This window comes from Natrix helvetica (genome assembly GCF_964273705.1).
Source record: "Natrix helvetica genome assembly, chromosome: 1".
Classification (NCBI taxonomy): domain Eukaryota; kingdom Metazoa; phylum Chordata; class Lepidosauria; order Squamata; family Natricidae; genus Natrix; species Natrix helvetica.
The window spans coordinates 204,359,422-204,374,149 of record NC_138548.1 but is presented as its reverse complement, the minus strand read 5'-3'; the positions used below and the strand labels follow the sequence as shown (position 1 = coordinate 204,374,149).

General features: G+C 40.2%; 1 protein-coding gene across 1 annotated transcript; it reads left to right on the top strand.

Annotated features, from left to right (window-relative positions):
- The first annotated feature begins 248 nt into the window (after positions 1–248).
- On the top strand, positions 249–14,214 carry LOC309385344 (lysozyme C-like). The gene is made up of 4 exons (XM_081939705.1): positions 249–393; positions 583–744; positions 12,907–12,985; positions 13,928–14,214. The coding sequence occupies exons 1-4, from the start codon at positions 264–266 to the stop codon at positions 13,992–13,994; spliced, it is 438 nt and encodes a 145-aa protein (XP_081795831.1). The 5' UTR covers positions 249–263; the 3' UTR covers positions 13,995–14,214.
- Positions 14,215–14,728: the final 514 nt, after the last annotated feature.

Sequence of the window (14,728 nt, the reverse complement as noted above, 5' to 3'; positions counted from 1 at the left end):
TGCTTTTCTCCCTCATCTTTTTTTAATTGGTTTGGCTTCTTACGAAATTAAAAATGACAGTTAAAAATAGTTTTTTCTTCCTCTTTGTCCTCAACTAATCCGTTATTCTCCTTCTGATCCGTTATTGCTTCATGTTTGGGATTTACTATTGCTACATACTTTGTTATCAATCTCTCCTGAGTTTCCACTTTCACAAGCCGTGACTATAAAATCCAGGAGCCGAACTGGAGAAGTCAAACCTCCTCCTCTGAGAAGCTGCGGCAATGAAGGCCCTAGCGCTCCTCTTCCTCCTCATTGCAGCCAATGAAGCCAAAGTATTTCGAAGATGTGAACTGGCTTCAATTCTGAAAAGAGATGCCTTGGATGGATATAAAGGCTACAGATTGGGTGATTGTGAGTTTACTCTTTCTATCTCTCTGTGTTAGCCTGGTCCAGGTTTTCAAGAGGGATTGGTACTTGATACTTCCTTGGTTGGGGGAAGAATGATTGAAGATGGTTAAATATTCTGTGTAAGAAACCAGGATAGCTTTTCATCTATAACACAAGCCTTTTATACTCCTTTCCCCATTTGCTTTCTTCCAGGGATCTGTATGGCCTATCATGAGAGCAGATTCAACAGCCGAGTTATAGGGCCACCAAACACGGATGGCAGTCGCGACTATGAGATTTTCCAGATAAACAGCCGCTATTGGTGCAACAATAACCAGGGCCCTACAGCTAATGGCTGTAATAAGCCTTGCAGTGGTAAGACACCCAGTGTAGAGAAGAAATTATCTTGATGAAGGAATACAAGAGTTGTTAGGAGAACAGTTAAGACAAAGTGGATGAGAAAAGAATGACAACTCAGTCCCTGGAAAGAAAGAAACATTCAAAAGTGAAAATGACTCTGGATTCTGTTTGGTATAAGAGGTGGGAATGAAAAGTTTTGACAAGCTTTCAAAATTCTGTTATTGTTGCTGTTGCTGTTATGATGTAGTATTCCTGCAATCTGTTTTTTTCCTGATCTGACCTACTACCAAGGGCTATTACACTAGAAAAGAAAAGAAAAAGTCCTCAATAAGTCAGGTGGAACCTTTGAAGAGGAGGTTTAGCTCTTCCTCTCCTTTATTGATCTTTGTACTTTCTCAGTATTGTCCAGTGCTTCGTGAAGTTTGGCGTTAAATCCCCCTGTCTTTCAAAGTAGTTTCAAGTTCCTGCTTGGCTTATCTGTGACAGTATCAAGCCACCAGTGACGTGCGGCGAGGTTTATGGCTGGTGAGGCTGGTGACGTCATCAGGAAGGCGGGGAATGGGACCACATGTGCTGAAGGCTGAGGCTGCCTCATCCTCCAGCACACGTGATCCCATTCCCCACCTTCCTGAGCACGCTCCACCAGCTCGCGCTCTGCGATCCCCAACAGCAGCTGCTTTTCAGTGCTTTTCTGTGCGTCTGGCGTTTAGGACATCCAGCTATCTACCTAAATGCCAGACGCATAGAAAAGCACTGAAAAGCACTTCGCCTCCAAGCCACTTCATCTTGATGATGTCGCCAACGTCACTGCTGGGTGCGGCCGGACAGATGTAACCAGAGTGGTGCCGAGGGGTCCGGGCGTACGAAAGAGCAAGCGAGTGATGGAGGATCAGGCAACCTGATCATCGGTCGCTCATCCGCCGGACTGCCTCGGCGCCACTCGGGCTACCTCCGTCCGTCCGTGCATGGCAGCTGCAGTGATGTCATCAAGCCCCTGCCACTTCTATTGCAGTCGCAAGGAGCGCGCAAAGTACAGCGGAGGCAGGAAGGTTATTGGCGCTTCCGAGAACCCTCCTGCCTCCGCCGGTTGCCCAGCTGGCACCGCCCCGTGCGCGCTCCTCCTCCTCCCTCCTCTTCCTCTTATATATATGAAACTCCCTCATGGATATTATTATTATATATTATTATTTCATGATGAGAGGTGAGGCTCTGCCTCCCCTGCCTCCCCTGACCGCACGTCCCTGCTAGCCACCATATTTTCTGTTGGCCTCTTATCCTTCCTCAATCTGCTCCTCCACTTTGTACTCCATTTCCCAAATTGTCACAAATCCTTTAACTTCCTTCACACAGACATATCTCACTTTGTGCCTCCACACCACCCACTACAACATTAGTCAATGTCTTGCCCAGAGGGACAAGTTAAAGCAGCAATTTCAGCACTCGAACTCCAACTAGCAAGGAACCTGATTCGGTGCTCTCTGCCCTTTGTCAGAGAAATCTGGTTCTTGGACTCTGGTGAGAGAATTTTTCTGTCACTCCTTTCCAAGAGTGCAAAAAAAACAGAATAACAGTATTAAGAGTTGGAAGGGACCTTGGATATTCAGCTCCAGGGGGAAAACAGATTCCCAGTGCTCTACACTTTTCAGACTTGTTACTCTACACAGTTAGAGGATGAAAAATGGGATTCATTCTCTACAATAGCTGCATAAATAGTTGGTTACACTGGTAAAAACGTTGATGCATAACATAATAACTATTGAAGCCCTACAACTTAAATGCCACATTAGTAAGAATCTGCTTTAAATAGCAATGTTATGCAAGTCTTCGGAAATCTTGTTTGAAACATTTGTGTTGGAATATATTCCAATTTGTCTTTCCTGGCAGCTTTCATATATTTATTTATTTATTTATTTATTTATTTATTTATTTATTTATTTATTTATTTATTTATTTATTTATTTATTTATTTATTTATTTATTTATTTATTTATTTATTTATTTATTTATTTATTTATTTATTTATTTATTTATTTATTTATTTATTTATTTATTTATTTATTTATTTATTTATTTATTTATTTATTTATTTATTTATTTATTTATTAAATTTATAAACCGCTCCCTCTCCCCAAAGGGACTCGGAGCGGTGTACAGACAAAGGTTAAAATACCATATACATAAAAAGACATCAGAACCCCGTAAAAACAAATTAAATAAAAATCTGTACAATAGTAATAAAAATTAAAACAACTTAAAAATCTACCCCAGGAATTTAAAATACTGGCCAGGAGGGTTGAAGATTAAAACTATGATTGGGCCAGGCCAGCTAATTGGAACAGGTGGGTCTTGAGTTTCTTGCAGAAGGAGCGGAGGTCAGTGGTGATTCTAATATCGGAGGGGAGGTCATTCCAGAGGGTTGGGCCCATCACAGAGAAGGCCCTACTCCTGGGCACCGCCCGCTGGCATTGCTTAAATGATGACATCACATATGATATTGTTTGTGCTAAGAGAATTGTCCATGATCCCCAAGGGATGGATGCCTGGTAAGTCAATCTTTCATTAACATCTTCCTCTTGTAATGTAGCAATTGAACTGTCTTGAAAGCTAATTATCTTTCTTTAAATTAGTATACAACTTTTAGTCTTAATGGTAAAATACAATATGGCAATTTGTATTTTTCTTGCTACATTTGCATTCTGGTTGCATTAGAATATGAGCTTTACTGTCTTTTAAACTCAGGCTTAAAAGTAGACTGGCACATACGTTATTAGAAGGGTTTGTTTATACCTATTATAGCTGATTAATTTCTTCCCAATAATTTCCCATTCGTTATCCACTTTTGTGCTTCTCACTTGTTTTGAAATCTTTTATTACAGATTCAGCATTGGGGTTTGGTTGGTACTGAGTTGGGGCAGGTAGCAGAAGAATTTGGCAGATGGCCTTTTAAACACCAGGACTCTGGCCCTGTCGAGGAGCTCCACAGGATCAAATAATTGGTAGATAAATAAAGCAGTGAGAGAAACAGGGATAAATCATTTGTCAAGCCTCCAATCATAGGTTGAATAGGAAAAGGGGCTGCAGCAGCAAATGGTTAGATGGAAAACTGATAAACTGCACATCTAGGGCCAAACCATAATAGTATTATTATTGTCAAAAATGATAATACTTTAAAAGTTAATTTGTTGTGTGCCCCTCTGAGGGATTCTATGATATGGGGGAGGATTTTGTGAGCCCTCTGGTGTTCACCAAAGACTTTGAACTCCCTTTAGCTCTAGGTAGTGTAGACCCTACCTAGGATATGTGGGAACCAAAGAATCTCTTGGGCATTACTGGCATTCAGGCTTTATTGTGACAAATAGAACATTAGGACTATTTTAGCTCAAACAAAAAAAGTGTTGGATTTTAGCCTGGTGGAAAGGAATTCATTGACAAACCAGCAAATGAATTTTATCAATCAATAAAGAGGAAAGATGAATGAAATATAGTTGCTGCTAGCATGGAATTTCCTGTCTCCTGCCTGAGCAGGGAGTTGGACTAGAAGACTTCCAAAGTCCCTTCCAATTCTGTTGTTCCCACATTCTGTTATTCTTGAAGTAGATTTGCATAAACAATCAAACAACTGTGCCTGTGGTTTGGAAAGACATGCACTATTCTTACTCCTAGGGGTGGCTGGAGGAACCACTGCAAAGGAAGAGGTCTCTCACAATGGACTAGTGACTGCCAGCTCTGAGATGAATAATTCTGCACTTCTCTTCCACATTTCTCTTCCTCCTCCTGAAATGAAAATGATGCTACCGCTTATACCGTATAACCAATCTTTCACACTCCGATTCAATACGTGTACCCCACAAGTTGGTAAAACAAGCTTCTTTGCATACAAATGATGATTTCAAAACTCTTTTAAACTCTTCAAATATCGCTTGAAAATGTTCGATTAAATGAATATTCTGCATTTTGTCATTTTTATTTCATCATTCATTATTCTCACATAACTGAACTGGCTATTAATCTTTCCTATGGCAGGGGAGAATTGTGTAACCAAATGAATCACTGGTTCAAAACTTGGCGTCACGTAATAGAGATCTTGATGAATCTCTTCATACAATATTAGTAAAATTATTGAAATTTTTACATGAAAATTCTAAATTGGCAGTCAAGGTCAGACAATATCTAGAATGCACCTCCAGTTATAGAGTATTAAGGCTTGGTTTTGCTGTACAGTAGAACTGATGTCTGAATTTAGAATATGGTGGCCATCTTACTAGGATCCATCGTCCTGGCAGACACCAGAGTGTAAGAAATTGATGGAGATAGTGTCATTTTTGCAAAGAAAGCAATCTTTGAGAGAGATGGATTTAAAAGTTCAGTAGGACATTGGGACATTAAAGGTAAAAGGTTCAAGACTGGAAAACAGGAAAGGTCTGCTATTCTGATAAGCGAGTCAGCTTGGGCAAGGACATTAGTTAACAGTTTTAACCACACAGCTCTAGTATATAGTGAAGAGATTAATTAACTGCTTGCCTCAATTTATTAAGCTTATGCTGCAAGGATTGTAAGGAAACAGTTAATATAGGTTAAGAAATAAAAAGGGACAAAATGTAGTCTGGGAAAAGGGGAACTGGACAAAAGGTGGGGAAACAGATTAAGTATGGGGAAATTCATGGAGAAACAGGCATTCTGAGAAGACTGCAACCCTGTGGCCTTTGTCAAAGGGGGCTGAAGGGAGGGATTTGTGGTTCAGGTTGGAGGGAAGAAAAATCTGAGAAATGTATTCCTGGGTGTGCCTACCTACTAGCCACCCATTCTTGCAAGGAAGTACCGTTTTTTACATGCAGTAAACTGCTTGCTGCTTCATTTCATGACATTGTCAAATTTCTGACTTGTGGGCCTGTTTCTCCCAATTGTATCCAAACAAGACAGCAACATTCGCAGATTAAATAATACAGGCAAAATTATTGTGATTTATGCTGTTCCAAACATGCTGTGATGGGCCCGACCCTCTGGAATGACCTTCCCCCTGATATTAGAACAACCACGGACCTCCGCTCCTCCGTAAGAAGCTCAAAACCCACCTGTTTAATCTAGCCGGCTTGGCCTAATTCCAGCTCTCCCACCTCAGTCTGTATTTTTAAATTTCACGGGTTGGTCTTAGGCTAAGTTTTTAATTTTTATAAACTTGTACAGGGGTTTAAAGTTTAATCCGATTTTAACTATATTTATGATTATTTGTATGGTTTTTAATTTGGTACCTGTACACCGCCCCGAGTCCCTTCGGGGAGAGGGGGTGGTCTAGAAATCAAATCAAATCAAATCAATAAATAAATAAACTCCTCATTTTACCTTCTTTCAAAGTATAGATTTGTTATTCTGTTAAATCTAGTCTATTCAGTGCATCAGTTAACAATTCAGAGGAAGACTGACCCAAAGTCACCCAGCTGGCTTCTTGCCTAAGGTGGGACCAGAACTCACGATGTCCTGGTTTCTAGTTTGGTGCTTTAGCCATTATTCCAAACTAGCTGTTCTGCAAACAATGAACCATGGTGGTGCGGTGGTCAGAGTGCAGTACTGCAGGTTACTTCTGCCACCTGTCTGCAAGTTGGCAGTTCAAATCTCACCAGGCTCAAGGTTCCATCCACACGAGGTGGGTAAAATGAGGACCCAAATTGTTGGGGGCAATATGCTGACTCTGTAAACCGCTTAGAGAGGGCTGTAAAAGCACTGTAAAGCGGTATATAAATTTAAGTGCTATTGCTATTATAATTAAATAGAAGACTACTTGATTTATATTCAGTCTCCTAAAACACCCCATTCTCCACTATGCTGTTTCTGCAGTGGTTTACTGCACTAGGGAAATGCAATTTGTTTCCTTTTTTGTATATGATTTTTATTAAAAGTATTAAACAAGAAGATGCAAACTAATGTAAAGTAAGGAAAAAGAGACATAAAGCAAAGAGGACAAAAATACAACAAAAGAAAAAAGTTGAGGAAAAACAAAATGAAGAAAAATGTTATAAAAGTAATATATTTTTACTTTCTAAAATGACACAATACTCTTTTTCCATAATCTATACTATTTAATCACCAGAATCATAAATCATGTTCCTTTTTTATTTTTATGCAAAACTTCCATAAGAAGCTTTCAGTCACCAATAAATATAAATAATATTACCAAGGGGGCTCACCAAATGGGGGGTGGCTGATGGGATAGAGAGGATTCTCATGGCCAGGTTTGTACTTTTAATTTTTATCTTTTTATTGTATACTAATTGATTTTGTACTTTTTAACTTTTATTATAGTGTAAGCTACTCAGAGATGTTGTATTAATCAGATGGGAGGCATAGAAATCCACTAAATAATAATAAATAATGGGTTTCCCCAGCTGGCTGGGGACTTCAGGGAGCTGAAGTCCATACACCTTCAAGATGCCAAAGTTGAGAAACATTGATATACTGAAATCATCTTCCATGGCTTTTTTGTCTAACTGTTTATCCAATAATCATGTAAGGGAAGGTCCTGGCTCCCATAGACTATTGATATATAAAACCATCTGTATCAAACTATGCCTTTGAAACCAAATATTTTTAGTTTTTTTACATGATCACCAACATGATAAAATGTCCCCTTGTGTTGTTCATATTCCCAATGTGCATTTGAAGAGACTTTATATACATTCTAGATATTTTTTTTCTGGCCTTATGTACCAATGAGACATCCTTTTATAAAAATTCTCTTTGAGCTCATAACATAATGTACGGTAAATACAACAACTTTAACCACATATTTTCCTACTGACCATCTGCATATTATAACACTCTAACCTGTTCTTCCTCTGCTTCAAATATCAACAGGTTTGCACATTTTTATAATTACAGTTCATGTTCATCATCAAAACACAATTATATTTCAAATTCTGCCACTCTTTGCTTCATACTATGCCTTTTCATCTATTTTAAATCTTTCAGATGACTGTAAATGGGAAATCATTGACAATTATATCCATCTGCTATTCATTGCTCTCTTTATCTGATTTGAAATTCCCCTTGAGGATTTTTCAATAAGTTCGATATGTCAACTCTTTATCTTTGCCAGTTCTCTTCCATAATATGCTTCTTGAGCTGAGAGACCTCAAGGTATTTGTGGCCACAACCTGGGTTTATATTTATTGCATATCTTTAATATGGTATGATGAAGGGAGCTATTTTGAGGGAAGGAGAACTCTCAAAAAAAAATATCAATGTTGGAAAAAAATCCTGACAAAAGACAGGATGTGACAATTGAAAAAAGGCCCACTGAATTTCCTCATGGTAACTTCCTTTGTGAATTGAGAGGAGCATGGAAAGTCCCCAAGATTGCAGGCTGCTGGAGAGAGGATTTTATTGGATGCGATGAAGGTGGGACGTAAATAAGTGTTATAGTATCTCCTGCTCCTATTTCCAAAATCTAATGAATATCTAGAACAAACAGGAGAATAGAATAGAACTCCTAGAATAAAAAGAAGGTGAAATGGGAAATGAAGGAACTAATTTTAACTTCTATACTGGAAACTGAGCTGAAATCTGATAGGGATTTCTTTAGCTGTTTCTATTCTATTTCTCTGAACACAGTGACTATTCATGAGAGCAGCTTTGGCACGTGACAAGTGGGGCGGCCAAACAGGAATGGCAGTTGCGACTATGGGATTTTCCAAATAAACAGCTGTTGGTGGTGCAACAATTACCAGGGCCGTACAAATGATGGCTGCAATAAACCTTGCAGTGGTAAGATATGTTGGGTAGAAGAGATATAATCTTGATATTAGGAGAACTATTAAGAGAAAAGTTGATGAGAAAAGAATGATAACTCAGTCCTGGGAAAGAAGGAAGCATCTGAAAGAGATTGAAAATGCCCCCACTTTGATCCTGTTTGTGTGTGAGATGGGAGAGAGAAACTTTTAAAATTCTCTTCTTATTATTGTAGTCTATGACAATGAAGTAGTATAAATTCCCATAATCCTTGTAGTGTTTGCTTCCTGACATGATCTACTAACAAGGGCTGACACCTATTTCATTAGAAAAGCAAAAAAGCGAAATGTCCCAAATATCTCACCTAAAAATTTGTAGGGAAATTCTAATCCTTCTCCTTTATCGGCCTCTGTAACTGTCCAATTGCACCCATCACTTCATGAAGATTCACATTTAATCATCCTGTCTCTCAAAATTGTTTCAAGTTCCTACTTGGGTCATTGTGATAATACCGATCCGCATTGTTTTTTGTTGACCTGTTATCCCTAGTGAGTCTACTCTTTTACTTAGTATCCCATTTCTAAGCTTCTCACAAGTTGTCAACCTTCCCCCACAAAGACATATCAAACCATCCAATCCAGTATGGTCTGATTTCTAATGAGCATCAGATCCAGGATTGGTGAGCTCCCCAATTCCACAAACATCAACGTTTTTACAATCTCTCTATTTTTTTCTGCTTTATATATTAATTTTATGCAAATGTTTGGAAATAACTTTGAAACATCTGGGGTGGGACATATTCTAATTTGTCTCTCCCGGCAGCTTTCACAGATGATGACATTAGAGATGATATTGCTTGTGCTAAGAGAGTTGTGCGTGATCCCCAAAGGATGAATGCCTCGTGAGTCAATCTTTCATTAGCATCTTCCACTTGTAACATTGGATAGCAAATGGACTGTATTGAAAGTTAATTATCTTTCCTTTGTTGTACTATTGTACAACTTTAACATTGGTGGTAAAATATAGTTTCTTGATATGGCTTTTTTTTATAGCTATGCTTGCATTCTGGTTACTTTAGAATATGAGTTTAATAGCATTTTGAATTTGGATTTAACCATCTTTTCAATCCTGATTTAAAAGTAGTTTGGCACACAACTTAGAAGGATGAATGCTGGTGCCTATTATAGCTGGATAATTTCTTCCCAGTAATTTGGCATCCCTTATCCAGTTTTGCGCCTGTCAGCTATATATAGATCTTTTCAAACACAGGTTCACTATCAAGATTTAGCACCCAGTTGGGACAGGCAGGAAAAGAATTTGGTAAACGGCCTTTTAAACACCAGGATTCTGATCTCAACAAATGAGCTCCAACGGATCGGAGAACTGGATCTGTAAATAACCTAGTAGTGAGACAAGCAGGGAGCTATCATTTGTGATGCTTCCAATTATAGGATGGGTAGGAAAAGGGCTTCAGCAGCAGGTTATTATATAGGTCTGGATGGGGGACAACAGACTTAAACTCAACCCCTCCAAGACTGAGTGGCTGTGGCTACCGGCACCTCGGTTCAGCCAGCTGATTCCATCGCTGGCCATAGGGGGCGAACAATTGCCCCCTGTGGAACGGGCGCGCAATTTGGGCGTCCTCCTTGATGCCCGGCTGTCAATGGATGACCATGTGGCAGCCGTGGCGAGGGGGGCGTTCCACCAGGTTCGCCTGGTGCGCCAATTGCGCCCCCTACTGGACCGGGATGCCCTACGCACGGTCACTCACGCGTTGGTGACGTCCCGCCTGGATTACTGCAACGCTCTCTACATGGGGCTGCCCTTGGGACGCGCCCGGAGACTGCAGTTAGTTCAGAACGCAGCCGCGCGGGCTGTGATGGGGAGTACGAGGTACTCCCACGTAACACCTCTCCTGCGCGAGCTGCACTGGCTACCTGTGGTTTTTCGGGTGCGTTTCAAGGTGCTGATTACCATCTTTAAAGCGCTCCATGGCACGGGACCTAGTTACTTGCGGGATCGCATCCTCCCACATACATCCCTGCGGCCAATTCGCTCACACAGAGAGGGACTTCTCCTGGTGCCGTCCACTAGGCAATGCCAACGGGCGACACCAAGGAGTAGGGCCTTCTCTGTGATGGGCCCAACCCTCTGGAATGACCTCCCCCCCGACATTAGAACCACTACTGACCTCCGCTCCTTCCGGCAAAAATTGAAGACTCACCTGTTCCGATTAGCAGGCCTGGCATAATTACAACTGTCCCTCCTGGCAAATGTATTAACTGGTTATTTTAGGGGTATTGTTTTTAACTTATTGTGTGTGTTTTAGGGGTTCAAAATCCTATATTTATATATATTGCTTTATACAGTTCTTTTAATTCCATTTTTAACCTCCTCCATTCCAACTGTACATATTCAAATTTTTATTGTATTTTGATATATTTTGCATGGACTGTACACCGCCCCGAGTCCCTTTTGGGAGAGGGGGCGGTCTAGAAGCATGAATAATAATAATAATAATAATAATAAATAATAATATAGGAAACTGTTAAACCAGCAATCAGCATTTAAAAGCAAATTATAAAGATATTGTGTGGTCAACGAGTTATCTACATAGCAATAATTGCTCACGGTGTGCCCTTCTAAAGCACTCTAAGATTTTGTGCAGGATTTTATGACCTCTCTGGTGCTCACCCAATACTTTGGAGTTTAAGTGTCTTTAGCCCTTGCTAACATGGACTCTGGCAAGTTTATGTTGGAGACTGGAGTCCAATGTATCTATTGGGCATCAGTGGTATGTAGGCTTTATTATGAGAAATAGAAACTCAGGGCTATTTTAGCTAAAACAATTATTTTCCTTTCATTTTAACAAAGGGGAAAGGGGATTTATTGAAAAAACTAGCTCACCTTGAAACTTCCTGACTCTCTTGAAGCAGAGTTATAGCAGGAAAAAAATAAGCATGTGTGTGAGGTAGAAAGGAAAACAATCTTCTCATCCTTACTTCTAGGGTTGGCTGGAAAAACAAATGCAAAGATAGAAATCTGTCTGAAAGGACTCGGGGCTGCAACCTCTGAGACTGTTGATCCTCCATTTCTTTTTCCCCTCCTGTGATGAAAATGATGCTACCTCTCACATAAGCAAAATTTAACAACTTGATTCTATGCTTGTACCTCACATGTTTAAAAGAATGGCTTTCTTTGCATACAGATGATGATTTCTGGGTGGAAAATAGGAAAGTAGCTTGCTTTTTTTTAACTCTTCAAAAATTGCTTCAATAAAATGAGGATTGTGCATTATTGGATGTCCTTCCCTGTTTCATCATTTATTTATTTTCTTTTTCATCTTACATTAGTCCCTCATAACTGAACTGGCTACCAATCTTTTCTGCGGCAGGAGATACCTGTGTAACAGGGATGGGTTTCAAAACTTTTTACTACCGGTTTGGTGGGCGTGGGAAGGTGGGGTGGGGGGCATGTGACTGAGTGGGCGTGGCCAACTTGGCATCATTCATGCACCCGCCCACTCAGTCACATGCCCCCCCACCTACCCACGCCCACCGAACCGGCGAAAATTTCTGTTTTGCCAGCTGGGAGGCTTTCCCCGCCACCACTGCTTTTACAGCACCGAATGGTCCATGCCCCCCCTTACATACACACACACACACACACACACTGCTTGCCACGGCATGAGGTGAGTGCAGCTGGGGAGAAATCAGGGGGAGGAGAAAGCTGAGCTTCTGCTAGGGCAGTGGTTCTCAATCTTCCCAATGCCATGACCCTTTAAAACAGTTCCTCATGTTATGGTGTGACCCCCAACCATAAATTGGTGTCTCGGTTCCTAAGACCATCGAAAATATATGTTTTCCGATGGTCTTATGAGAACCCTGTGAAAGGGTCGTTTGACCCCCAAAGGGGTCCGGACCCACAGGTTGAGAACCACTGTGCTAGGGAGATGGGAAAGCGAGCCAAGTCACCTCAGTGAGCACCGCTCTTCCTCTTAGCCGCCTCTCAAGGTTGACTGGGTTGGACCTATGACTGTTCTTGCCTGCCCTGCTTTTCCTTCTCATAGCTGACACCATGTTTTGTGGGAATAAAAATGGTCATTCAGAGAGAACCAGAAGAGGAAGAAGCAGGTCCTGAGTGGGCAGGCCCTACATGCCTGGGTTTTCCTCTCCTCCCCTCAACGCAGCCATTCCCTCTGCTCACCCATCCAATTTTCTGACACATTGCAAGACAGCTCTCAAAGAGAATGAAGCAGGCATGGCGCACCCAGAGCTGCCGCTTTTTCTATGGGGAGTCTCCAACATGTTGCACAATTTGTCTTTCCTGGCAGCTTAAATACTTAAATACCACATGGATAAGAATCTGCTTTAAATAGTAATGTTATGCAAGTCTTTGGAAATCTTGTTTGAAACATCTGTATTGGAATATATTCCAATTTGTCTTTCCTGGCAGCTTTCATAAATGATGACATCACAGATGATATTGTTTGTGCTAAGAGAATTGTGCGTGATCCCAATGGGATGAATGCCTGGTAAGTCAATCTTTCATTAACATCTTCTACATCGGGTAGCAACTGAGCTTGGGGTCATGAAATTTAATTACTTTCTTTAGACTATTGTAAAACCTTTGAGCATTGGTAGTGAAATATACTTTCTGATCATTACAGATTGTATTTTTATTGCTATACTTGCATTCTTGTAGCTTTAAAATATGGGTTTAAGCAGTCTTTTGAATCCTGTTTTAAAAGTAGCCTGAGACTCAATTTAAGATGGGGCTGTTGATGCTTGTTATATGCTGGATTACTCCTTCCCAATCATTTTACATCAATTATCCACTCCTGTGCTTGTCAGCAGTTTAAAAAAATCTAGGGTTTAGTTCCAGGTTGGAGCAGGTAGCAGCAGAATTAGGCAGAGGGCCTTGTGAACACAAGGATTCTAATTCCATGGAATGAGATCCATGGGATCAGAGATCCGGTAGGTAAAGAACCTAATAGTGTGAGAAGCAGGGAGAGATCATTCCTGAATCCTCCAATCATAGAATGAATAGTAAAGGGGTAGTCAGCAGCAGATCAGATTAGATGGAAAACTTTTCAGCTGAGTATCGAAAGGCAAAGAATAAAAATGCTTTGTGGTAAACAATATAAAAAGTATTCTGTGTTGTATTGAAGAGAGTCCAAAGTATCCAGTGGGCATAAGTCGCATGTATGCTTTATTGTGAGAAATAGAAAGCCAGAACTATTTTAGCTAAAAGAATTATTTTAATCTGAAGGAAAGGAGATTCATTTAAACAATTAAGAAAATAACTTTATCAGTCAATGAACAGGAAATTGAAGGAATGGTAGTTGCACTAGCTCACCAAAAGGCTTCCTTAATCTCTCCAAGTAGAGATTCATTATTATGTTAAAGAAACTACCACATGTATGAATTACAAAGATATGCATTATGCTTATTTTTTTTCTTATTCCTTCTTTAAGGTTTGGCTGGAAAAACAACTGCAAAGGAACAAATCTGTCAAAATGGACCAGTGGCTGCCGGCTCTGAGTTTGATGATCCTTCATTTCTCTTCCTCCTCCTGTCATGAAAACAATATTATTGCTTATATAACCACACTGAGCAGTTTGATTCTATGCCTACACTCCACATATTGAGGAGAATGAGTTTCTTTGCATACAAACAATGGTTTTGAAATGGTTTCTGGGTGGAAAAGAGGGAAAGACATTGGTTTTTAAAATTGCTTCAATAAAATGAGTATTGTGCATTATCCTCTTCTCTGTTTCATGCTTTATTTCCTTTCATCCTTCATTATTCCAACATAATTGAACTGGCTACCAATCATTCTTATGGAAAGGCAGGTTTGCAAATGGTAGAAGGCCGGACAAATACTATGTTCAACCTTCAGTTATGTCAAGGCTCAGCTTTTGTTCTATTGTGTAAGAAAAACTTTAAAATTTGGTGGCCATTTATGTCCCATTAGTTTACCTGCCAAATACCAGAGCATCCAAACAAGACAGCAACATCAGCAGGTTAATGACACAGATCAAACTATTGTGATTTTTGCTGTTCCAAAGACTTTTTCGCATCTCTTCTCGTAGCCCAGATATGCTAGTCTGTTCAATCTAGTCCACTCTAGGCATCCTCAGTTTTAGTATGTACAACAAATCATGGTCCAGCTGTGGTACCTGCACATGCAGAAAGTTGAGAAGACTGCTGGAAACACTGTTGAAGTAATCATACACAGAAAACCCCAAGCAGCAGATGGCAGAGAAAAATAATGG